The sequence below is a fragment of the Eleutherodactylus coqui genome, chromosome 5 (assembly GCF_035609145.1).
Source record: "Eleutherodactylus coqui strain aEleCoq1 chromosome 5, aEleCoq1.hap1, whole genome shotgun sequence".
In the NCBI taxonomy this organism is placed as follows: domain Eukaryota; kingdom Metazoa; phylum Chordata; class Amphibia; order Anura; family Eleutherodactylidae; genus Eleutherodactylus; species Eleutherodactylus coqui.
In genome coordinates, this window is record NC_089841.1 from 259,948,767 (window position 1) to 259,976,403 (window position 27,637).

Sequence of the window (27,637 nt, forward strand, 5' to 3'; positions counted from 1 at the left end):
ATACATACATACACCTCTTCAGATCTATTTCATTTAGCCTGAGAAACGACCCTGAGTAGGCTGGAATGCTCGTTATAAGATCATATATTTTTGTTAGTCATTAAAAGGTATCATATCTACAAGATTATTTGGTTTCTCTTACTGAGAACAGACACATTTTGCTCTCCTGTCTAACACGGTGCTAAATGTTTTCCGTTTTCTCACTACTTTATACTGCGAATATCTTCTCTTCGTCCCTGTCTGATTTTGTTGAATATATTAATATGCACAAATTTTTTTGCATTCACAGTGAGATGTCAGCAAACTGATTTAATATAATTGTATCATCAGCATTTGAAGCTTCCACCACAGAATATTCCAACGCAGTTATCTACAAGCTCCATTAGTATTCGCTGCCTACACAAAGCTGTGATACAGAGTCATTGTTCACAGGGAATGTCAAAGTCTGCATTGTGATTTGTCACTCCTGCTGATAGATGGAGGACTCTCATCCTCCAGTAGTTCTCAATGGTAATCTGCCAACAGAAACCTTTGCCTTCCTATTGCCAGTTGTTAATCATATTGTTTTTGTCTCCTGGTCAATGGCGGCTGCACTCTAAATACAGAATCAGCAGAGTAAGAACAGTGATAGAAATGCCCAGTAAGGTTTAAAAAGGTAAGCTGTCAAGCTGCTCGCTTTCCTTTTTTATGAACGTTCTACTTAGATAATGGGATTTTAAAATTAACCAAAAGTAGCAAAATGAGCAGAAGTAATTACCGGAAACTTACATAACAGCACTGTGCACCCTGTCAGACAATTGTATCCACTTTCATCTGTAGCATTCCAGGTAAACCTTCTATGCTGCTCCAGACATATATATTTTGTACAATGTTCCAACCAACTTACTAAATGCAGAGGTGAGAAGAACATTGTCTACTATAGTCAGTACTACATGTAAATAAGAAAATGCGTCAGCTAGTCACATCATAATGAAGCTTAATGTTTGCAAACAGGTAGAATGCTGATCTATATTTTACAGGCGTTAAAGGGGTCTTCCCACCAAAATGATTTATCACCTTTCCACAGGAATCATTACTATGTGGGCTGTAAAGGGGTATTATTACTGTGTAGGGGCATAAGAGAGGGCGCTATTACTGTAGGCACAAAGGTGCCATTATTTCTTGTGGTGTGGACTATAGTGAAATTATTTGTAGGGCACAAAAGGGGCACTAGTCCTATGGAGAGCCACTGAGAGGGGCCTTGTGGGATAGCGACAGGATGGGGAGAGTATACGGAAAGGAATTGTTGCTGAAAGACGTCTTCATGGCGGTCTAAGGCCAGACAGAGAAAAAAAGGGAAAGTGGATGTCAGTGGCTGATCAGCGGGGGTAACTGCACTGTGTAAAACAGAAATCTGATTCCAGAATATGTTGACTGCATTATTTAGAAGTGTACTCTAGGACTGTTCCACTGTATCGAAGGCCATCCTGTTATATAGGTTATCTTATAGATATGTTGTCTATGATGTATATTTATACATAGAGCAGGCAAAACATATGTCTTGGGACTTGTGCTTCTCAACTTTTAAGACCCTAGCAACACCCTTGGCTTCTAGTGTTGCATCAACGGGCCATTTAACGCTTTAAGGACCAGGCTGTTTTGTACCTTAAGGCCACCTACAAACGGGTGGTTCGGATCCGGCTGCGAGGATTCTCTCTGCAGGACCCGACCCGAGCGCCTGCAGAGAGCAGCGCGTACTCACCTGCGCCCGCGGCTCCGGCTGTTTGATGTGCCGGCTTGCCCAGACCGGAGCCGGCGGCCGGGCAGTGACGTTTCTGTGCGGGGCTAACGCAATCCTATGGCAGCTTCCAAGGGCGAAAATTCCGCGGAAAATCCCGCCACGGAATTTCCGCCTGTCTGCAGGCGGCCTAAGGACTAGATACTTCTTAGGGATTTTACCCATGTGGTAGTTTTACTGCCCTATTTTTTTTCCTTTAGCTACCAAAATTATTTTTGCTGCATTTTTTTTCTGTGACATATAGGGCAATTTTTAAAATATCTTTTTCACTGACTTTTCCCCCCGTTTTTTAGAAGGCTTAACTCCTCGCCATAATTTTACTATCGGCGGGGCTTTAAGCCTAGGACCAAGCGCCATATATTTACCGCGCTAGGTCCTTAATGGGTTAAGAGACCCAGCAATACAGCTGTACGTTCCAAGCAGACCATTTCCAGGAGCTGCGAAGAGTAGTTTCCGGAGAAGGTTGGGGCTTGAACTGAACGTTTGCACAAGGGACCATCAGCCTTTTGCTGTGCCTCTGTACGTCAGTTAGCCCAATTTTCAAATTACTGCCTTCTTTTGCGAATGTTTTTATGAAGATACCACCAGAAACCCCCACACACCCATAATAGACACATTTAGGATATGTGCTGGTCAGAAATTCTATTTTATATTGAGCCATTATTTCTGTTACCTTTTCTTTCTGGCTTTCAACTTCATTGAACTGCTTTCTGCAGCCTGTTGTACAGCCATGTTGTTCATCTGCTTTGGAATAAGCTTCAGCACATGCTACAACAGAAGAATGGATGAGTTATATGAATGCAGGGAGGTTCTTCTGTATACAATCCAAATATTTTAAGGCTACGTATCCTTATATAGACTGATTGATCCTGAACAAGTTGGACCATATAAACAGTTTGTTAGTTATATATTTGTAATAAAGTCAAACAATTGCAGCCTTTTAAATTCATTTACTACATTTCCACATCTTTCAGGCACTACAATATATTTAGATTAATGAAATGATCATTGTTAAATTTTAGACAAATGCATCTCCCACAACTTAAAGTGCCACACCAGCAAAACCCTAACTGACCGATATATATAGGGGAAATAGCCACACAATGAACAAAAACAATTTGACTGGAGTGGCTTTAAAGGGTCACTCTAGTGATTTTTCCCCCATTCATTATGCTGCTATCCCCCCAGTATATATAAGTGGGCTGAAATTCCTGACCTTTTTCTCCTCAGATGATCATGTGATCCCAGTTCTGACCAGCTGAAATTTACTTTGGTATATGCATTCTCAAATTAGTCAGTTTTTGAGATAGCATTACCCATGTGTGATAGACCGTACCACACATGTTCTTCAGGGGGGAGCACAGACACTCCTATCACAGTTACTGATAATGATTAGAGGCTCATGTCACACAGTTATAGTAGAGGAATTACAGTTCTGCCTTCTGGCTGTATATTTATGTGCTGTAGCTTATTTAGAAGAATGTAGACTGATCATCATAGTTCCCTCCCTGTAGGCAGAGATGGTACAGGTTGTAGTTGCTTATGTGACGTTGTGCTGATGAATCATGGCACAAAATAGTGAAAGAGAAAGGAAAATCAAATCTCTGCATCAAGATAGTGCCTGATCGTATCAGACAGGAGGCTGCACTGCATAAAAGTGACCGCAACAAACAGAAGATGTCCAGAGTTTGACAGGCAATCAGGTCACAGTAGGGATGGTTTTAAAAGATTTGCATTCCCCTATCATCTTCTATGATTTCTCCTGCATTATTTGTTAAAGGGCCAGTGCTCTCAGTGCAAATCCTTTTACCATTTATGTAAATGAAAAATAGTTTAGGGTCATTTTTGCTCTCTTTGGCGATCAGTCTCTCTGCCTCCTCCTTTGCAGTTTTTATCTTTCCTTACAAAATTTGTTTTTTTTTTAGAGAGAGAGAAGTATCTCATTTTCCTTGAGGTACTTCAGGATAACATCTCTTAAAAACCTTTCAAACATTTTACCCACAATAGAAGTATGACTTATCGGCCTGTAGTCTTCAGGATCACTTTTTGACCCCATTTTGATTCCATTGACGCTCGATCCAATTACAGCGCTTACTTACACAGCGCTGACGGCGGGGGAATTCAAAGCTGAACAAGGAGATGACAGCGGGAAGAATTCTTAAGCAGCTTGCCGCAACGCCCGAGTGACCATTGCTCCGGGGACACAGATGCCGATTGGGAGGTGAGTATTGCGTTTTGGTTATTTTTACCTCACTTGAGTATAAGCTGAGGGGGGCTTTTTCCCCATAAAAAATGTGCTGAAAAACTCGGCTTATACTTGAGTATATATGGTAATTTATTTTTTACCTTATAGGTTTCTAGGACTTCTTTGCTGCCTTCGTGTTTTAGTATCGTAGTTTAAACACTTTCTTCTTGCGGTTTATTCTCCCCTTTTTATCTTTATTAAGCCCCATTGTTTTTCTCCTATAACTAAGTCTTTTATTGCTGTAAGGCATGGACCGCTCACAGTATGTAATTAGGATGTTTTATACATTTCCCATTTATTGTTTGTACTCTTATTTTTAAGGACATTATCCCAGTTAATAAGGTTAAGAGCATCTCTGAGCTGATGGAACTTGGCCTTCCTAAAGTTTAGTATATTTGTAGCTCCTTTATAAAACTCTCTCTTGAAAAAGGCAAGTTGAAATGTATTATATTATGGTCACTATTTCCCAGGTGCACCCCAGTTATTCTGTCAGGTTTGTTGGTTAAGTCCACAATGGCCGTCCCTCGAGTCAGGTCATGTACAAGGTTTTGGCTTCCCAGTACATATATGGATAGTTAAATCCCCCTTAATAATTACCTCATTGTGATTTGCTGCTTCATGTATTTGCTTCAGTAATAGATATTCGGTGGCTTCTGTTATATTTGGTGTCTATAGAAAACCCCTATAAGGATTTTATTGGTGTTTTTTCCTCCATGTATTCATACCCATAGAGACTCCACATTTTTATCTTCCTCCCATATATCTTCCCGTAATGTTAGCTTTAAACAAGATTTTACATAAAGACAAGCCCCTTACCCTTACTCATTAGAGTGGCCCTTGAATATACAGAATTTATCCACAGAATTTTTATTTGAGCCTTTTACCACCAATGAAGATGCAAACATAATTTCTTCACAGTAAATTAATGTAATTCCTTTTTTCTGACCTGCTCTCATGTCTCTGCCTGTTTTAGGGTGTATGCTTTATTTTATATTTTCTTGGATCAACAGAAATAACTTGAATGGGACACAGCTTTAGTACTGGGTGCGACCACAATATGTACTCCCCAGTGGAGCCGCAACACAGTTATTCTGAAAATTGGAGGCACCACAGTAGTTGGCCCCCGACTCACTAATCAAGTACTCATGGCTTATCCTAAAAACAGACCATTAGTATTACAATTTAAGGAAAATCCTTGACGTCATCTTCAAATACGTTAATTGTCATTAACATCACTTACCTAGGAGTTGTCAAATGGGATGAAACTTTCTCTGTGTGATTGTAACGTTGATATAAGTAAGTGATTCGGAAAAACTAACCCCTTAAAGGGAGGCCTCTAGCTCGGATACAAGATGTGATATGGGCGGACATCGAGGCTCTAAGACCCTATTTTACCGCCTCTAGCTTGGATATAAAATGTGATACGAGCAGGCATGGAGGCTCTAGTATCCTGTTGTACAACCTCTAGCTTGAAAACAAGATGTGATACGGTTGAGCATGGAGGCTCTAGCACCCTGTTGTACCGCCTCTAGCTTGGCTACAAGATGTGATATGGGTAGGCAAAGAGGCACTATTACCCTGTTGTACCGCCTCTAGCTTGGCTACAATATGTGAAAATGGGCAGGAATGGAGGCTCTAGTATCCTGTTGTACTGCCTCTAGCTTGAACACAAGATATGATATGGGTTGTCATGGAGGCTCTAGTACCCTGCTGTGCCACCTCTAGCTTGGATACAAGATGTGATACAGGCAGGTATTGTGGCTCTAGTACCCTGTTGTACTGCCTCTAGCTTGGATACAAGATGTGATACGTATGGGCATGGAGGCACTAGTACTCTGTTGTACCGCCTCTAGCTTGGATACAATATGTGATATGGGGGGAATGGAGGCTCTAGCACCCTGTTGTACCGCCTCTAGCTTGGATACAAGATGTGATATAGATGGAAATGGAGGCTCTAGCACCCTGTTGTATCATCTCTAGCTTGGATACAAAATGTGATATGGACGGCATGAAGGCTGTAGTACCCTGTTGCACTGCCTCTAGCTTGGATACAAGATATGAATCAGGTGAACATGAAGGCTCTGGTACCCTGTTGTACCACCTCTAGTTTGGATAGAAGATGTGATACAAGTGGGCATGAAGGCTACAGTACCCTGTTGTATCTTCTCTAGCTTGAATACAAGATGTGATACGGGTGGGCATGATGCTCTAATACCCTGTTGTACTGTCTCTAGCTTGGATACAAAATGTGATACAAGCAGGCATTCAGGCTCTAGTACTCGGGTATACCACGTCTGCAAATACAAGCAACGGTGGGTGGGCTGTCCAAGGCAGTACATGCAATGGGCACCTTGAGACCCAATGTCCTTTAGCCAAGTACTTGTAAATGGTTTTGACAGACACAGGGGCCTGTAACGATGGCACCACCTGTCCCAAAATGGCGGACAACAAAACATTTGGAACGGCTCATGCTTTTTGGGCACACCTCTCTACTGGTGGCCTATCGAGGATGTTCTGAGCCCTGTCACCTTGTGTGCCCCTATCCACTGGTCACAACACCTAACAGTCTAGTCAGAACAGCCCAGGTAGGGGACAATCCATCGATACGACCCTCCAGACTTCTCACATCACAATAATGTGCCCCCTCTCAGACTCTGGTAACGGGTGAAATCTCTTCTCTGCGTCGTGGAGGCATCTAGTGGTCAACAAGCTCTACACAAGCGGAAGAAGAGGTCACTACACACAAGGAGCCTCCGAGAGTCTTTTATAGGCCAAGGGTGGAACCACTTTTAGGGTCTTGGGTGACAACATCGTTCATCTAATAACACCGCAACTCTCGTCATTTCCATATCTGCCTGAGATGGAACTGCATGCCGAATTTTGCAGCAAATCGACAACTTCTGGGGGCCGGAGTGTTTTTTTTTTTTTTACAAAGAGCACTGGTGGCTCATTAGACTCAATTGCATATTGATGACAGTATTTTAGCACAATTTTTTGACAAATCCAAACACACTACATTGCTTAATATATTTTATCGTTACCTGACTCGCATTCAGCTCTAGTGGTATTGAGGTCAGCAGTGACATCCACAAAGTGGCAGATTGAAAAAAGTCTGCATCCTCTGTAGCAGGCGCCAAGGACATCATCCTGCCGGAAGACAAAGGCAAACAAACACTTGTTTTCACTTAAGTTTATGTGGCCTGATACAATAAAACAAAACAATGTGATCATATTGTACTTTAACAGGATACTTATAGGTGATATTCACAAAAAAATCTGCTCCAGCCAGAAATAATATGGTGCTAAAAGATGACAGTAAAGAATACGGTAATACACAACCCTTTGCACAGCTGTATTGAGATCAGCATAGGACAGAATCCATTATCTCCTTTCCATTTTGCATTGGAACTTTATATGGGATGTCCTATTAAATCCCTTCATTAACAGCATAGAACTTGGCATATTGAGTTCCAATGAGATGGTATCAGTGCCAGACTTGGTTACCCAGAGCCCACTAGTAAAGTTCATTCCGGCGACCCCCTGTTCAGCTAAATGCAAATGTTATCTGATCCCCATTCACAAATTCCTCACAGTTGCATTCTCCATGCACTTCGCATGTGGTCCTGTTGCAATTTAAAGGGGTTGTCTGAGTTGTAGGTTTTTTAGCAAAAAGCCTTTCACATGCTACAAAATAAGTAACAAACATATACTCCCCACTCCCGCTGTGTCCCATGCCACTGCTCTGAGTCTCACCTCTGACGTCACATTTACAAGTTCCCCCAACCAGTTTACAGGACGTCACAGGCACTGCAGCCAATATCCCCTTTAAGTGTATTAAGAATGCAATGGGCAGGAATTGTTAGGCTCTCATTTAACCAGATCCTGTGCTTGGCTTGTGCAGGGCATCAGGACTGTGAGCCAACCTGGCTCAGGGCCTACCATGTGGATTCACCTGTTCCCCTATGGGTCAGATGGCACTGTATTTGTTTCTTGCCGTGTATAGATTTATGGACAATTTGTGTAATCAATGGTTCACGCATCAAACCTCAGTTCATAGAATACTTATTTTGAGGTATAGCGAGCTCTTTGAACCCAGGAGCTTTCTGTCCTGAATGAAGCAGATAATTTTATTGAGCACGGACCACAGAATAAGAGTGGAGCGTGGTTCGGAAAACCAGCAAATAAAGAGGCTTAGGGTTCAGAGTCACTTTTATTATGGGTACAACTACTAGTATAAGGCTTTATCTGTTGGTATGACTGACCTACTGTAACTGCTGTACATTCCAGTGACTTTATGACCACCAAGACTGAAGAATAGATGGCATTTCTTAGGATAAAAGCATATGTACTGTTGTGTAGTTTTGCAGTTGTCCAGCATTGTTTTTCTACTCCTATTAACCCGTTTAGGACCAAGCACTGTAAATTTACAGCGCCTGGTCCCGGGCTTACAGCACCGCCGATAGTAAAATTACGGCGGCGCTTTAAGCCTCCTGGCTCTGCAATCAATCAGAGACAGGAACAGGTTATCAGCTGTTAGTGACAGCTGATAACCCGGAGCAGAAGGCAGGAGGGGTATTTAACCCTTTCTGCCTTCTGCTTCCCCGAGTACACAGCGCTCAATGAGCACTCTATACTAGAAAATGAAAGTACAGTGTTACTTTCACTCCAGGAGCCAGGGGGTCATGTGACCGCCGGAGTTCCCTGCTACAGCAGAGCTGGGGGGTCATACTAGACCCTAGGCAGCTCTGTCAGTGACTAATGTCACTGCAGGGGTTGTTTTCCCCGTAACTGGGGCTCCTATGGATGCCCCAGCTACAGTGGAAAAGTGTCAAATAAAAAAATTTAAAAAAACATGAGAATGTCCCCCAGAGGTCTTACATGACGTCATCGGGGACATATAGTAAAAAACATAATTACATACATCAGTAAGACGAAATTCCAGCATAAAACAACAATACATACATAAGAAAGAAAACAACTCAAAACCGACGCCAACCTAAAATGTCACTATAAGCGCCCTGTAATCCAAAACCATACATATTATATCTCAAAACGTCCAAACCAAAATGAGGAACCCATTCCCATACTTTATTTTAGTGTAAATATACTAATTAAAAAAAATAACTAGAAATGTTTAAAAAATCATTTTTTACCCCCAATAAAACTAAAAAACGGGAAAAAAAAGTCAGTAAAAAAAATATTAATAAAATAGCCCTATATGTCATGGAAAAAAAACATAGCAAAAATAATTTTGATAGCTAAAGGAAAAAAATAGGGCAGTAAAACCGCCACATGGGTAAAATCCCTAAAAAGTGTCTGGTTCTTAAGGTACAAAACAGCCTGGTCCTTAAGGGGTTAAAGCGACCCTCAGATCCTGGAGAAACAAAGATAGCCAAACCGCTTGTCTAACTACCTCATGCACACTGTGTGTTAAGGTATATTCATCATTACACTCTTGGATTACTTTCAGAGTAATCTGTGACATCATAGTGTGAATCGTGATCTGCTGCAGTGCAGAGTGCTCATGCTTCAGGAGATGCAATGATGAACAAATACAGCAGCAGCAACCCAATCGTACATCATGTGACCAGAAGTGTGAAGCAGATGTAACATGTCATTGTGAATTATTTCTCCATTAATAGTTATTTTTTTATATAGTTTTGGCCCCCATGCCTAAAACTATATAGTAATATAGTGTTAAGGTTGTGCATCTAAAACCTGTGGTTCTACAGGCTTCCTTGTGCACACCTTCACAGGTAGGGGTTAATTGAGCTGGTTGGGTGTGGTATTCACCAGCAGCCAATCCCCCTGGTCTGCAGCAGATATATACCAGCAAACACTTAGGAGAGATTGCTGGTCATTTTAGTGCTTTATGTATCACTATTTATCCCACCCTGAGCTGGTGGTTGCATGCTAGTTTGAAATGTCGCTCTCCTCCCCTGAAAACAATCTGGGCATCCGCTGTCCATCCCTCCTTTCTGGGGTGCGTGCATTGTGTAGTGTGTGGTACAGTGACCACACAGAAGCAGGCAATCTGCAGGTTTCTCCCTACCCCTGGGCAGGTGCGGCCCTCAGACGTCTGATGTCTTGTGTGTGTTTCAGATGTTTGACGCATGGTGGCTGACTCTCTATTCCCCTGGAGTGAGGACACTTGGACTGGCTATCGTTACCAGTGGTATGCATGTAAGCTCTGGGTGGAGTCTGTGTTGTATGCACAATCTGTTGTATGTTGGTGTGAACAGGGACTTGTGTTGTATGTCTGTGCAAGTGGCCAGACATGTGGTGCGAGCAGTCCTGTTCTATGTGGTATGTGCTACACTGTATGTTGGTTTGAACAGCAACATATGTTAGGTCTTTGCAAGATGCCAGACATGTGCTTTGTGTGTGTGTGTGTGTGTACAGTGTCTTGTCCTCTGTGTGTAGTGCCTCTGTCCAGCTCCTTGATCAGGGATAGCTAGGTCCTAGAAGAAGACCGTGGGGCCGACCTTATTAGGACGATGTCCCCGCTTTTAGGCAGGGGTTCCCCACTTTCCCTGGTTAGTAAGGGATAGGGGTCTTTCCATCTTAGCCTGGAGAAGTGCAATTGGTTCGTGCAAGTACTCTGTGTTTGCAGGTTTAAATGGACACGTTTGCTTCCATTCTGAGGTGTGGCACTGTTGTGTGCCAAGCGGACCTAACATATAGTATGTTAGGCTGAAAGAAGACAATGTACATCCAGTTCAGCCTGTTTCCACCCCCCACTCCCCCTTGTTGATCCAGAGGAAGGCCAAAAACTCAATGGGCCAGAACCCAATTTAGCCTATTTAGGGGAACAAAATCCTTCCTGACTCCTTAATGGCAGTCAGAATATTCCCTGGATGAACTTTGAAAGTTCCTACCTAACTCCAAGACCCGGATCAACAACCCCGCTCGTTACTTAATGTCTATATCCTATAATAGCATAGAACTCTAGAAAGACATCTAGTCCCCTCTTAAACTCCTCTATCGATTTTGCCATCACCACGTCCTCAGGCAGAGAGTTCCACGGTCTCACTGCTCTTACAGTAAAGAACCCCCTTCTGTGTTGGTGATGAAACCTCCTTTACTCTAGACGTAGAGGATGCGCTCGTTACCTCTTGTCACGGTCCTGGGTATATAGCAAAGATATATCCGGCAGCAAATTGGGTGCAAATTCAGCCCCCAAATGGGTCCACTTTATTTCCTCTACAGACCAGCAGCAACCTTTCAACCCCAATTGCTTGCGAATACACAATATGCAGGCTTTATATAGAATCCCAAACCACTCAATGATACTTCAACCGATAATATTAACCCTTTCCAGTCCAATTTGTATCCTGGTTTTCCTAGGGGGCTTACTCTTTTTCTGCCATTATACAACGGCGCTATATACTGGCTAAAGCCAGTACTGCAAGAGGTGACACATTGGATGGGCTCTGACAACAGAGAGGCTGGCAATATACAGTAAGAGAAGCCCGATGGATATCTACCAACATCTGAGTTGTACAGCCTTAAATCATAATGTCTTCACAGGTCAGACAGTGGATTGGAAAGGGTTAATAACTTTGGACAGAATACATACCACCTACAGGTATGACATAATAAGGTATCTAATTGCCACCATCCCGCTCCACTCCCACGCCTGGTCACCAGCATCTACATGGATCAATTGTGCATGTCCGAGTATGCCAAGATCTCGCTCGAGTAGGATAGCTACTTAATTACATAGCACTGCGCATGCACAAGACACACGCAATTCCCGCGAGTGATATGACATCACACAAGCACTATGGTAACACCGGATGCCCGTCGTTGTATGTGTGTAACACCTAACAGGGCACGATATATATATATACACTACCGTTCAAAAGTTTGGGGTCACATTGAAATGTCCTTATTTTTGAAAGAAAAGCACTGTACTTTTCAATGAAGATAACTTTAAACTAGTCCTAACTTTAAACAAATGCACTCTATACATTGCTAATGTGGTAAATGACTATTCTAGCTGCAAATGCCTGGTTTTTTGTGCAAAATCTACAAAGGTGAATAGAGGCCCATTTCCAGCAACTATCACTCCAGTGTTCTAATGGTACAATGTGTTTGCTCATTGGCTCAGAAGGCTAATTGATGATTAGAAAACCCTTGTGCAATCATGTTCACACATCTGAAAACAGTCTAGCTCGTTACAGAAGCTACAAAACTGACCTTCCTGTGAGCAGATTGAGTTTCTGGAGCATCACATTTGTGGGGTCAATTAAACGCTCAAAATGGCCAGAAAAAGAGAACTTTCATCTGAAACTCGACAGTCTATTCTTGTTCTTAGAAATGAAGGCTATTCCATGCGAGAAATTGCTAAGAAATTGAAGATTTCCTACAACGGTGTGTACTACTCCCTTCAGAGGACAGCACAAACAGGCTCTAACCAGAGTAGAAAAAGAAGTGGGAGGCCGCGTTGCACAACTAAGCAAGAAGATAAGCACATTAGAGTCTCTAGTTTGAGAAACAGACGCCTCACAGGTACCCAACTGGCATCTTCATTAAATAGTACCCGCAAAACACCAGTGTCAACATCTACAGTGAAGAGGCGGCTGCGGGATTTTGGGCTTCAGGGCAGAGTGGCAAAGAAAAAGCCATATCTGAGACTGGCCAATAAAAGAAAAAGATTAAGATGGGCAAAAGAACACAGACATTGGACAGAGGAAGACTGGAAAAAAGTGTTGTGGACGGATGAATCCAAGTTTGAGGTGTTTGGATCACAAAGAAGAACGTTTGTGAGACGCAGAACAAATGAAAAGATGCTGGAAGAATGCCTGACGCCATCTGTTAAGCATGGTGGAGGTAATGTGATGGTCTGGGGTTGCTTTGGTGCTGGTAAGGTGGGAGATTTGTACAGGGTAAAAGGGATTCTGAATAAGGAAGGCTATCACTCCATTTTGCAACGCCATGCCATACCCAGTGGACAGCGCTTGATTGGAACCAATTTCATCCTACAACAGGACAATGACCCTAAACACACCTCCAAATTGTGCAAGAACTATTTACAGCAGAAGCAGGCAGCTGCTATTCTATCGGTAATGGAGTGGCCAGCGCAGTCACCAGATCTGAACCCCATTGAGCTGTTGTGGGAGCAGCTTGACCGTATGGTACGCCAGAAGTGCCCATCCAACCAATCCAACTTGTGGGAGATGCTTCTAGAAGCGTGGGGTGCAATTTCACAAGCTTACCTCAACAAATTAACAGCTAGAATGTCAAAGGTGTGCAATGCTGTAATTGCTGCAAAAGGAGGATTCTTTGACGAAAGCAAAGTTTGATGTAAAAACAATGTTATTTCAAATACAAATCATTATTTCTAACCTTGTCAATGTCTTGACTCTATTTTCTATTCATTTCACAACGCATGGTGGTGAGTAAGTGTGACTTTTCATGGAAAACACAAAATTGTTTGGGTGACCCCAAACTTTTGAACGGTAGTGTATATATATATATATATATATATATATATATGTGTGTGTGTGTATGGCTCCCAACGGCTGTCACCAGTCTACCAGTATTAATCCCCAAGAGGTGATGCATCTTCAAAGAGGCAATATTACCACATAACAATGAGGGCAAATATGTATTGTTGTGGTCACTAACGGTGAAATCCAAGATCAAAGAATCCCAACGAATAAGTTAGCTATACTAGATGGGTGCTCACATTGACCCCTCATATGTTATATGGGTCTGGTATAATCAAAAAGACCACTGTTATAACTATTTAAAGGAGTGATGAATAACCTGCACTATGAGTATATATGTATCATAGAGAAATTATATGTTGGAGCCGCAAAACAGGGTACCCAAATATCTTGATGTATAGAGTTAAAAGAATTCCATCTTTATTGAAGCCACACCAGGGCTTGATGCCGCATATTACTATATAAGAATTTCCATATGTCACGCAATGTACATTATCCTCGCATAACAGATGTCTATCAACCAAAGGTACTTGCTCAAGCAACTGGGTGCAAACAATATAGCTTATTAACATACTCAGCATATTTTGAGAATTATTGAAGATTGAGTGGAACTGATATACTATGCCTAACGATCCGAGAGCAGCTAACTGCTGCTAACATCAGGTTACATCACCTCCACACAAAAATATAAATCAAAGTTTTATTCTTTCTTTTCCAGGCAGATTAGGAATAGTGCCGGACCCCTAAGGCAATTGTCACCATAGCAACTGTCCAATCATTCAAAATCTGTGATAAAAAACATTATAGTTAATAATCAATACACAAAAAAGATAAAAACTGAAAAATAGCAAGACAACTCATTACAAGAATGGAGATCTATTATACTCCAAATTAAGACCATTGGGGGAAAGTATATCCAGATCCAAAATCCACTGGAGTTCTTTTCTTTTAAGAATTCTTCCCTTATCTACCCCTCTGATATTTTTGGGAACATGGTTGATTACCCTAAATTTCAACTGACTAATAGAATGGCCCATGGGTAGAAAGTGTTGTGGAATAGGGAGCTCCTTCTTCTTAGTACGGATGGTACTCTTATGACTAATAGTACGTGACCTTATCTCCATAGTTGTCTCACCCACCTAAAAGAGACCACATGGACAAAAGATCACATAATCAACAAATGATAATCTGCAGGTGTAGCAGTCCCTTAGGTGAAACACCTCTCATATATGTGGATGAGAGAACCTATCGCTCCTTGCTAAGTTATTGCAGCATGAACAGCTCATGCAAAGGAAATTCCCATTCTTCATCCATGTCTGAAATGGCTGTCCACACTGTCTAGGTGGTCTAGAGCAGGATTTCCCAAAGTGTGCTCCACGGAAACCATGGGGCTCCACAAGTGATTGTCAGGAGCTCTGATGGAGGGCCTAGGTCCCGGCCCTACTCACTGCTGTAGCGGTGTCCGGACAACCTGTACTGAGGAAATGAGCATACAGGACCTGTGGTCGGCATAGCAATGCGGATCACATGAGCTGGCCCAAGTCATGTGATCTGTGTTGCTATGCCAACCAGAGGTCCTGCACACTTATTTCCTCAGTACAGACTGTCTGGATAATGCTACAGGGATGAGTAGAGTGGGTACCAATGGCGGATTATAATAGGGGTGATTGGGGTGACCGCCTTGGGCGTGAGACTCCAAAGGAGCCCACGGCCGTCCCAATTACCCCTCTTGTAATCTGCACTGCTAAATCTCTCACTGCATCTGAAGAGCATAGTGGCAATGGGTGACCCTATTACTACTGGGACAGCAATAAGGGACCCTATTACTACTAGGGCCAATATAGGGGATGCTATTACTACTGGGGAAGGCAATGGCAAACCACACCGCAAAAACAGTCTGCTAAGAAAATGTCACAATGTGAGAACACCCTAGGAGTCAGTCATGACTCAGTGCTTGAACCAAGGGACTTTACCTTTTTTTTATTACTACTGGGGCCATGATGGGGGTCACTATTACTACTGGGGCCAACATAAGGTACGCTATTACTACTGGGGCCAATGTAAGGGATGCTATTGCTACTGGGGCCAATGTAAGCAACGCTATTACTACTGGGGCCAATATAGGGGACACTATTACTACTGGGGCCAATATAGGGGACGCTATTACTACTAGGGCCAACAATAAAGGGGTCACTATTACTAGTAGGACTGATATAAGAGACACTATTACTACTTGGGCCACCAATATAGGGGGTCACTATTACTACACAAGGTGGACTTGCTGCGGAATTCACAGTAGTTGTAGCAACAAAGTGGATGAGATTTTGAATATCTCATCCACATGCTGGGAAAAAAATCTGCAAAAAACCAATGCAGATATCGATATGTGGTGAAGGATTTAATTCCGCAGCCTGTTAATTTTAAATATAATGTATATCTAAAGCCCATCCAGTGCTCCAGTGTTCCTCCATGTCTTTTTTACAATGACTGAGGTAAACGTCATATGTCATTATAAGCCACACCCCTAACCCCTCCCTTGACCACACCTTCCATGAGAGTCCATGAGAAATTATTGCTTCAAGAAGGGCTCCACAGCTGAAAAAGTTTGGGATCAACTGGTCTAGAGTATGCTCAAACCAGTCTATCCTTCAAGTTCGGGTTACATCTATACGCCATAAGCGGTGTTGCCCTAAATTCATCAACCTAAAGACAATTCTTGGCCAAAATAGGCCAATATCTCCTCAGGATACCTGCCACTCACCCACTGATAGGCCCATATATAGATACAAAAGGTATCTGCGCCATCTTTGTCATCTTGTAATTTGGTTCAAGTAGGTCAGTACGGGCTGTCAGACGTGCCCTATCCCAAGCTTGGATGGATAGGCTCGTGTCAGAAATCTTTGACACAGCTCTCTTAATCTCAAAACAATAGGTTCATCATTAACAATTCAGTGTACCCTCAAGAGTTGGCTCCAAGGGAGAGACCAAAGCATACTCTGTGCGTGGCAACTGTTAAACAGGGGTATGTTATTTCTATCAGTAAGTTTCCGAAAGATGTCTGTATCAAGGGAAGTCACATTTTTGATGACAAGAATATCCAGGAATTGTATTCTATTATCAGAATGATTCATAGGAAATTTCAACTCTGGGAGGATGTTATTCAATTCCTGATGGAACAAAGACAAATCATCATGCGTACTATTCCGAAGTCGGAACACATCATCAATGTACCTCTACCACGCCAGGACGTTGATCAAGTATGTGAAGGTATGTCCTCTTAATGAAGCCCATGAAGACATTTGCATACTTAAAAAATGCAGGCTATCTCTAAGCCGAGAGCTGGTGAGGGAACACTTAGCTAACTTAAATGAATTAAAGTCCCAAGGTCCAGATGAACTACATCGTAGATACCAAAGGAAGTAGCAGAGGTAATTGCTGAGCAACTCGCCATAATCTTTGAAAATTCCTGGAGAACATGAGAAGTCCTAGAAGATTGGAAAAGGGCAAATGTTCCTATCTTCAAAAAAGGGAAGATCCAGGAAACTACAGGCCTGTGAGCCTGACTTTTATACCAGGAAAGATCTTTAAACAAATTATTAAACAGTATGTTTGCAAGTACTTGGATAAAAATGAAGTAATTAACCAGAGCCAGTATGGGTTTGTAACAAACATGTTATGCCAGACAAATCTAATTTCCTTCTATGACCGAATCACCGACTGGGTTGATCAGGAAAATGCTGTGAATATAGTACATCTTGACTTTAGTAAAGCATTTGACAAACTATCTCATAACTTTCTGATTGAAAAAAATGACCAAATATGGGATGAACAAGGCAATTGTTAGGTAGATTCACAACTGGCTGAGTGATCGTACTCAAAGAGTGGCCACAAATGGTTGCACATCCAAGTGGAAGAATGTATCAAGTGGGGGTACCACAAGGCTCTGTCCTAGGCCCAGTGTTGTTCAACATTTTTATAAATGATTTGGAGGAGGTAATTGATGAGAAACTGATCAAATTTGCAGACGACACAAAGCTAGGAGGGATAGCTAACACTAGGGAACAGAGAAAGTCTTCAAAAACATCTAGAAAAGTTTGAACAGTGGGCGACGACTAACAGAATGGCATTTACCAAGGAGAAATGCAAAGTCCTACATCTGGGCAAGAAAGATGAAGAAAGCACATACAGAATGGGAGGAATAGGGCTAAGCAGCAGCACATATGAAAAAGACTTGGGTATACTAATAGATCATAGACTGAACATGAGTCAACAATGTGATGCAGCAGCCAAAAAGGCAAACACAATTCTGGGATGTATTAAGAGAAGCATAGAGTCTAGATCACGTGAGGTAATTATCCCCCTCTACTCTTAGTATTCCAGATGAGGTCTGACTAACGGTGTCCAGGTCTGAGCACCCCACTTTAAAAAAAGACATAGACAAACTGGAGCAAGTTCAGAGAAGAGTTACCTAGATGATGAGTGGTCTGCAAATCATGTCCTATGAGGAACGGTAAAAGGAAATGGGAATGTTTCGTGTCAGGATGGGCAGGTATCGGGGTCGCCGTGCCCGCACTGCTGACACTGTCGCTCCTGCGGTGGGTGTGCGGCGCAGGGGGACTCTGGCGCTGGTCACCACTCCTGCTCGCGCGGCTCCTATACGCCGCAGGAGTGCTAGGAACGTGGCAGCTGCTGCCCAGTGCCGCGTTCCTGTTGCTATGTCAGCCTGCTGCATCTCCTCTGACCTAGTTTGGTCTGCCAGTGCTGAGGGGGGTTCTCCCAGCACTCTCTGATTATCCTGCTGCTGTCAGGTGCTCCACCCCAATCAGCTGCTGGGGCAGGAGCTCTGATAGCATTTAAACCCCTCAGTTACTTCCTGACACTGCCAGTGTTTGAATAGGCTTCCTGTAACTCACCAGCGTTACCCTGTATTCCGGATTGATAGTTATTTGACCTCGGCTTTTCCCCTGACCTGACTCCGTCTCCTCCTGCCTGTACTGCGTTTTCCGGATTGACTTTTAGTGCTTGACCCTTGGCTTGCTCCTGGACTGGTTTGCTGGTTTCCCTTCTGCTTCGCTCTGGTTGTTTGTTTGTCTGTCTATTCATTCTCTGTTTACAGTGATTGTGGTTTTCCCCATCATTTTCCCTAGCCAGTGTAGGGACCGTCGCGCAATTGCCGCCCTGGGGCTTAGCTCAGTGGGACTAGTAGGCAGGGACAGGGGTTGTGGGCTACGTTGCAGGGAACCCCGACTTCTGCTTTCCCTGATATCCTGACATTTAGCTTGCAAAAAAGAAGGCTGAGAGGCGACTTAATAGCTGTCTACAAATATCAGAAGGGCTGTCACAGTGCAGAGAGATTAGCCCTATTCTCATTTGCAAAAGGAAAGACCAGAAGCAATGGGATGAAACTAAAAGGGAGGAGACACAAATTAGATATTAGAAAAAAACTTTCTGACTGTGAGGGTGATCAATGAGTGGAACAGGTTACCACGGGAGGTGGTGAGTTCTCCTTCAATGGAGGTGTTCAAACAAAGGCTGGACAAATATCTGTCTGGGATGATTTAGTGATCCTGCACTGAGCAGGGGGTTGGACCTGATGACCCTGGAGGCCCCTTCCAACTCTACCATTCTATGATTCTATGTAGGGGCCACATTGGACCCCATTGCAGTCCCCTGGCGTTGTTGGTAAAAAAAACATCACTAAAGACAAAAAAGTTCTTACATAAGATGAACTCAAGCAGTGTCATAATGAACTGGATACACCCATTAGACTATTGTGTAGATATTAGGCGGTTATAAATTGCCTCAAGGCTCCTTGTAGGCAAAATATTTGTATACGGGAAAACTATATCCAATGTAACTAACAAAGTATTTTCAGAGAACGTTATATCCTTCAATTTCATTAGGAAATCACTAGTATCTCTTACATATGATTGTGCTTCCATAGCAAATCTCCTCAACATGCGATCTAAAAAGCAGGAAGGGTTATTAAACAGAGAGCCCCTACCCAAGATGATCGGTCTTCCCGGAGGGTTCTCCAAACTCTTGTGGATCATATGTATGGGGTAACCGGAGAAGTTATGAGAAGGAAATCTGCCAATGCCTGGTTGATTATTCCATTTACCGTAGCATCATCAATGAGCACCGGTATCCAGAACTGCACACAGTATTCCATGGGAGGCCTGACAAGTGCCTTATATAGTGGGAGGATAATGTTCTAGTCCCTCGCCCCTATGCCTCTTTTAATACACACCAAGACTTTATAAGACTTTTTGCAGCAGCTAACTGGCATTGATTGTTCCAGTTAAGTCTACAGTCCACTAGTATTCCGATGTCCTTCTCCATATCACTTTTCCCTAGCAGTGCCCCATTTAGTGTATATTGGTGACATCGGTTTCTCCTGCCCATGTGCATAACCTTACATTTATCAATAATGAACTTCATTTGCTGTTTTCCTAGGTCCTTTTGCAGTTGGATATTGCCCTCCATTGTATTAATTATCTTATATAATTTTGTACCGTCTGTAAATATCGATATTTTACGGTGCAGTTACATAAATAATATGCTCACCCTACCGAATGACCGTCGCTTTGGCACTGCGGCATTTGACAGGCAACATCACCCTAGCTAGAAGGCCTTGTGATGTCCTGTAAACCTGTCACATGGGCTTTGAATATAGAAGCCCTGAGGCACGTTTACAGGACATCATGATAATATTACTTTCTGACCTTCTATTGTCTATAGCAGTCATGTGGATAAACAATGCAGCTGCGATGAAGCAGCGCCCAGCAGGCAATGATTGTTTTTTTTTTTTAACTTTGCTACATCCCGCCACTGCAAAAAAATGATTTTTATTGTAAAAACCACTTTAAAAAATCTGGACTGAACCAAAAAAATGCAGTCTAAATACCTTCTAACGTCAGTCTGTACTCATATCATCAGTCTATACACCTTCTATCACCAGTCTTTACACTCTTCTATCTTCAGTCTATACATGCATCTAAACAATCCTCAGATAGAGAATTGGCCTCCGTGTGGTACATCTGTGCTGCTTCTGCATTCATTTTAATGCTGCACAACTGTCTATGCAGGATAAATGGGATCATGACTGTTGCATGGAGCGTCATCATTATTATGTTCTGCTTTCAACGCAGCTTTTGGATGGAGCACAGCTAGCACACTCCGAGTATGCTCTGTGGAGTGTGCTGCAGTAATGGTGAACAGTCAGAGCACATGATCCAGAGATGATCCTGGCAATGATGAACAGACAGAGTATCTTTTCATTTAGGACTCGTTCACACGGGCGTATGTGTACAACGCTCTGCCGGCAGTGACCATGTACGTGCTGCGATTGGCACTGCACATGCCTGGGAATCTGACGTCACATGAGCAGTGTAATTTTTTTCTTCAAATTCTCCACCCTGTTCAGAGCGGGGAGGCGTATGGACAGGGTTTCATATGTAGCCCATTGAAGGGTTGCCTATTATAGGCGGAGAAATAGAGCATGCAGCGATTTATTTCTCCTGTGTATCGATACGCTGTAAACACATACCGGTGTGAATGGAAGAATGAAAGTCCATTGACTTTCATTGCCTCCATTCACTGCGTGTTACACACGGGAAATACATATGTGTAATAAGCGGTGACAGTACGCCCGTGTGAATGAGCCCTTAGTCAGAGATGTGATTTGGCCATCTTTGTTTCTCCGGGACTGGATGATTACTTTATCCTCCATCAGAATCTATATTGTCGATGCCTTGTGATCAATTAGCTCTACACCTCATGACTATGGAGGCCCATGCAGCACCTTTCATCATCAAATAGCCATTTGAACACACTTGGACATTTTCTCTCTTCTGAGACTATAATACTCTGTTTGCTTGCAAATATTCTTTATTTTGTATGTAAATTTTAAAAAATCTTTAATAAAAATTGATTTGGAAAAAAAAAAGTGATCATCATGTGGCACTACATAGTTACAGTATCAGAACCAAGCTTACTGCGTAGATATGGGGAGCAGAACTAAGCTTACTACAGGGACATAGTATTAAACAAAAGTTTACTACACAGATACCATGATTACTACATACGTATGGTAACAAAGCCAAGCTTACTACATAGATAATGTACCAGAATCAAGGTTATTAGAGAGATATTGTACCAGAACTGAGCTTTCTACTTAGATACAAGACCCATGGCGGCGAACCGAAGGCAGAGCCCTCTCTGCTGACATATGTGCTATCGGATGTTCACCACAATAGTGATTATCTGCCAGGGTGCCGCAGCTCCCTGGCCGGTAATCACGCAGCAGCGCTGATCCCGGTGCACACTCTGATGTCAGTGTGTGCATCGGGGATCCTCTTCCCCTGAGTCCTCTCCTCCTTAGTTCTGCAGGAGAGGAGAAGGGAGGAAACATTCCAGGCTCACACACTGACGTCAGTGTGCAATGGGGATCAGTGCCGAGAAGAGAAGGAGCAGCGCTGACTACAAGGAGGAGGTAAGTACATGGGTTAATATTATTACTGGGACTACTGTGGGATTAATATTACTACTAGGGCTACTATTAGGTTAATATTACTGAAAGGGTTAATATTATTACTGGGGCTACTGTGGGGTTAATATTACTGAAGGATTAATATTATTACTGGTGCTACTGTGCGATTAATATTGCTACAAAGGGGGTTAATACTACTGGGGCACTTGGGGTTAATATTACTAAGGGGCTGCTGTGGGGTTAATATTATTACTGGGGCCACTGTGGGGTTAATATTACTTGGGCCACTGTGGGGTTAATATTACTATTGGGGCTACTGTGGGGGTCACTATTAGTGAGGCCACTGTGGGGGTCACTATTACTACTGGTGTCACTATTACTACTGGGGCCACTGTGGGGGGGCACTATTACTACTGAGACTACTGTGGGGGACACTATTACTACTGGAGTTGATATAGGGAACACTATTACTATTGAGGCCACTTTGGGGGTCACTATTACTGTTAGGGACATTTTGGGGGTCACTATTTCTACTGAGGCCACTCTAGGGAACACTATTACTACTGAGGCCACCGTGGGGAAGACTATCACTACTGAGGCCACTGCAGGGAACACTACTACTACTGAGGCCACTGTAGGGAACACTATTACTACTGAGGCCACTGTAGGGAACACTATTACTACTGAGGCCACTGTAGGGAACACTATTACTACTGAGGCCACTGTGGGGGGGAGCACTATTTCTAGTGAGGCCACTGTGGGGGGACACTACTACTAGTGAGGCCACTGTGGGGGTCACTATTACTAGTGAGGCCAATGTGGAGGGTCACTATGACTACTGGGGCCACTGTGGGGGGGGGGTCACTATTACTACTGAGACTACTGTGGGGGACACTATTACTACTGGAGCTGATATAGGGAACACTATTACTATTGAGGCCACTTTGGGGGTCACTATTACTGTTAGGGACATTTTGGGGGTCACCGTTACTACTAAGGCCACTCTAGGGAACACTATTACTACTGAGGCCACCGTGGGGAAGACTATCACTACCTCCCTGTCTATTTAGCTGCATTCTTCTTCCTGAAGGCTAATGTGTGCTACATCACTAGTGACGTAGCATTCACTGCCTAGTAGGAAGCGCCGGTTGCTATGTTAGGCCAATACCAAGACTGCGCATGAGTGCTTGTCTCGCCGTGAGAGTTCCTATACTAACACCGCGAGACAGCACGCATGCACAGTCTTGGCAATAGCCCGGCATATCATTGGGTGCTTCCGGCTAGACACTGACCTGACGGAAGAAGTAAGAGTTGAGGTGACCCGAGGATTGCAGGAGGCAGGAGAAGATTGGTGAGTAGAAGATGCGGTAAGTAGGCTGCCTGAAGAGGAATAGGTAAGTATTGATTTTTTTTTTTTAAACAACAAGACCCTTTAAACTGCATTTCTGGTCCAATTTGTTGCCGTCCACCTACATATCACAGAAACAAGGGAACCAGTGCACGTCAGGAAATTCGCTCTCAGAAAAGTATAGGAAGGAGATGTAGAAAGCCTTCAGCAGGGCCAACAGGAAGAACAACGAGAAGGTTTACAGTGGCTTTACACATGATTATTGGGAGCATAAGTCTCATGACTATCGCTCCTGTGCATTCATGAATGGAGGCAGAGCGGGCAGGAGATATCTTCCAGCTGCCTCCATTCACTGTGAACAGGCAGTCACTCCAAGATAAGTTACTGCCTGTTTGCACTGAGCAAGTAATTGTTCACTAGGTGCTGACGGAGTGATTTCTTGCTCAGCACACTGCTGGGTCTTGTGTTTCTACCAGGCAGCTATTGATGAAAATATCTCTTCTCTTTTGAGCGATTTTCAGCCCATAGTTAGCCTTGTTAAGCTTCCCTCACAGAGCACTAAGTGGATGCCCAGGTAACAGCTGATGATACAGTATGTATAGCCAATGCCTAATGAATGAAATACATAGACTTCTGTTACATTTTCTGCAAATCCTTATGCTCTATTTATGCAAAAGTGTTTGTGTGATAAACTCTTGAAATGCACCATTATGTTGGTGAATGAATGTTAGTGGGTAAAATACGGTAGCACCAATGAATGGCCCCAGGAACGCCGATTGAAGAGTAATAAATTTGCAACAAAGAAATCCTTCCCATTGACTGCAAGCAGCAGAAGCAATTAGTAAATCTGCATGAGAAGTGGGGCAGCTACTGTCCGAGCGCTCGTGGTTTTGGCAGCGCTTTGTTAATCTTGCACTTGCCGCAAACTGGATTGGAAAATGATGTTCAATTCCCAATCTAAGGGAAAAGCAAAGCCACCACTAAAGGGGCTGCATGCATGTATTGCTGCAAGGAACAGGACTTAAATTCAGATTACACTTTGATGAGAGTAAGGCACTATGGAAGGTTTACCAATAAGAATTTATTCAAGTTAAGCGAATCAAGCATATTGATGAATAATTGTCCTTTTGTATATTATTTTATTTATCTACAAAGGCTAATATCTATATACATAAAGATTGCAAGTTACATAACATCATTAGCTGCACATTATTAGCTAAGAGTTTTATTTGCTTACATGTTACCAGGAACTTCACCGAGAAGTCTACTCATCTGAACCAGCAACGGGGGAAGCCAAAACCGTGCTTGACAACAGGCATGACAGATCCCCATCCCGTCACCAAAGGTTCCCCTCATTTCTAGGGGTTCAACAGATGTGACATCCTCATTCTGTCTCTGAAGCTTCTATACTATCAGAGTTTCCAATTTGACCCAAGAAAATCGGACCTTTTTATTCTAATACAGATGACCGGATGTCCCCATTGCAGTCTTCTAAACAGAAAGGTGCTAGCACATCTCTGTTTGAAGTGGAGATCAAACATATGTTGTATGCATTGTAAACGCACTTAACATAGCCGGACAATTGCTCTGTATAGGCCCTTTTACATGGCTGACAGTCGCTTGGACGACTGCAAAAGCACTGATGTCACCGCTATCTTGTGCAGAGCTTTCAAACTGAAAGTCCTGCCGGCGACTCGTGGGCTTCTTGTCCGCCTATCGCCCAGTGCTTCTCCGTCCTATGGGAAGCGCTGAGCTTGAAGCATTCATAACGGAACGACAAGCCAGCGAGCCAATGAATGCTAACATGGTTTAAGCTGACTGAAGGGTCAACTTAAACAGACGCGAATGACAAGTGAGCAATTTTTTCGCTTCACACTGAACGATAATCATTCGCTTCCATTCGTTTGAACGAATTTTGAGCGATAATCGTTACGTGTAAATGTTGACTCATAAAGGTTGACTCCTCTTTGCCTGTATGCAAACTTATTTACATCTCTTTGTAGACCCAGATATAATCTTAAAAGACCATCATGTTGACTGCACCTTTGTGTCCAAGTAAATCGAATCTGCACATCAAAAGAGGTGACTTCTCTTTTGATAAGCACATACGACTGGTTGGTCATGATTCCGGCACGGGACTTGAGTCTCTCGTACTACTGGAGGGTAGCATTATCAAGGAATAGTGAAGGTCTTGGACACAAGATGGCGGTGGAGTACAGGGGGTTTGAGCAGAATCGTAGTCAGGAGATAGCTGAGGTCTGGTAATACAGGAAGACAATCTAATTTGTAGAGAGGCAGGTATGCTGGGAGGCAGCTTGGTTACAAGCACAATAAACACAGGGATGGGAGGTGCTAGGCCAGTTTATATAGGGTTTGCAATCGGGGAAACAGGGACTGGATAAGAGCTAGGAACAAGGGACAAGAACAAGGGTTAGCAGGGGAGCTTGTCAGAGGGCTGGATAGCTTAGCAGGAAAGGCTTGCTGCTTGTGGCACAATAGGTCCCAGGTTTGAGTTCCGACAGGTTTAGACACAAACTTATTTACTTGGCTCTTAGAACAATGATAATTCAGAAGTCATGTCTGAAGTATTACATACTCAGTATATTCTTGACTGAAGGAACTAAAATGAAATTGAATCTAAATAATCAAAGATTCAGGATTTTCTTGACAATGCATTAGATGTATATCAGCCTACACCATGAAAGAAAGTATCTTATGTTCACTCATATAACCTCTCTTATCCTTGCAGTAAAATCTCCCTCCGTCGGGGGCCGGCTTCATCCAGCGGGCAGTAATCAGCTTTGGGTCCTGATACAATGCTCTCTGAAGTCCCAAAAGACTATGCCCACCAAGCCCATCAACAATATCCAATATACCAGTTCTGGGACTAATTTGCACATTTGCACACCAATAGTCCCCATAGAATTCAGTTGGGGTTGCACAAATGTAGACAAAATACGCTAGGAGATGCGTGAAGCACAGGGAAAAGAACACATCTGGAACTCATTAGACTAATTAGCTATTTTAATTGGTGCATATTTTTTGGCGCACTCAAAAGGAACATGCAAATACAGTAAAGTACGCTGATGCGCAAGCAAAAAAGCATTGTCCGTTCTGCAAAAACACTGCCCTCAGGCACGTGCAAATCCACATGCACTTGTGTGATGGCGGCCTAAGGATAGAGTTTCTGAATAGTTCCAGACAGTGGAATTGCCGGGTGTAGAGGAGAAGATTCTGAGAAGACGCAATACACAGTTTAATGTCTTTGCATACACTGTTGATTTGGGGAAAAAATGCAAATGACAGGTAAATAGAGATGAGCGAGCATGCTCGTTTAAGGCTGCTGCTCGAGCGAGTAGCAGTCTTTTTGAGAACTGTGTACTCGCCCGAGCACCATGTGGGAGGGTGGCGGGAGGGAATGGGGGGGGGGGGGGGGGGGAAGTGAGAGAGATTTTAATAGAGGGAACCAAGGTCTTTTGCGCCAACAGGGAGCAACTAATAGTAGTTCTTTATCCCTGTACCTTTCTCAGAACGAGTGGTATCAGGGGCGGGGGGGGGGGGAGCATAAGCTAGATCCCAGTCCCATGCGAGTGAGAGGGCGTCTGTGCCTACTATCTGAGCCTTAGTGCTCCGAGGGAAGAATATCCAACACTTTTTATTTCTGCTGGAGGCAAACATATCTATTTGTGGTGTTCCCCACTTTGTGGCGAGAGATCTTAACACCTCTGGTTGCAATTCCCATTCTCCAGAGTCCACTTCCTTACTGCTGAGGTAATCTGCAGTCGTGTTTTTGGCTCCTCTTATGGGAAAGGCCGACAGAGATCGGGTTGTTTATTCCACCCAGCATAAGATCTTCCCTGCCAACTGCTGGAGAAGAGAATTTCTGGTGGCGAATGAGTGATACTGCAGTCATATTGGACAATCCCTATATGGTTAGGGACCGATTCCGGACAAAAATAATAAATATTAAAAATTGGAGAAAATAGACAATAATGGGGATAGTAGTCCTTGTACTCCTGCAGTGACATGTGGTGCCTCAGTGCAGATGGTGCAGTTGTGTAAAACACTCCAGGAAGCAGACTTAGATAAAGAAAACAATTTAAAGGTGAACACCCACTTGTGTTTTTCTTGCACATTTTTTTTGCACACGATATCGCTGCGGTTCTGTAACACGATTGTCAACAGGACTTTCCAATGTTAAAAACGCATTGCACAAAAATTGCAAAGCACCAACTTATTATGTGTTTGTAACATTAGAAAGTCCCAGTGACAATCTCGTTAAAAAAACGCAGTGATATCGCAGCATTAAAAAAACGCAAGA

General features: G+C 43.1%; 1 protein-coding gene across 1 annotated transcript in view; it reads right to left on the reverse strand.

Moving 5' to 3' along the window:
* The window catches only part of TMEM59L (transmembrane protein 59 like), a 77,691-nt gene that overhangs the window by 35,120 nt on the left and 14,934 nt on the right, over positions 1 to 27,637 (reverse strand). Inside the window, exons 2-3 of the mRNA XM_066604601.1 lie at positions 7,064 to 7,169; positions 2,451 to 2,545 (exon numbers count right to left, since the gene is read on the reverse strand). Of these exons, the coding sequence (XP_066460698.1) occupies positions 2,451 to 2,545; positions 7,064 to 7,169 (201 nt within the window). The remainder of the gene's footprint in view (positions 1 to 2,450; positions 2,546 to 7,063; positions 7,170 to 27,637) is intronic.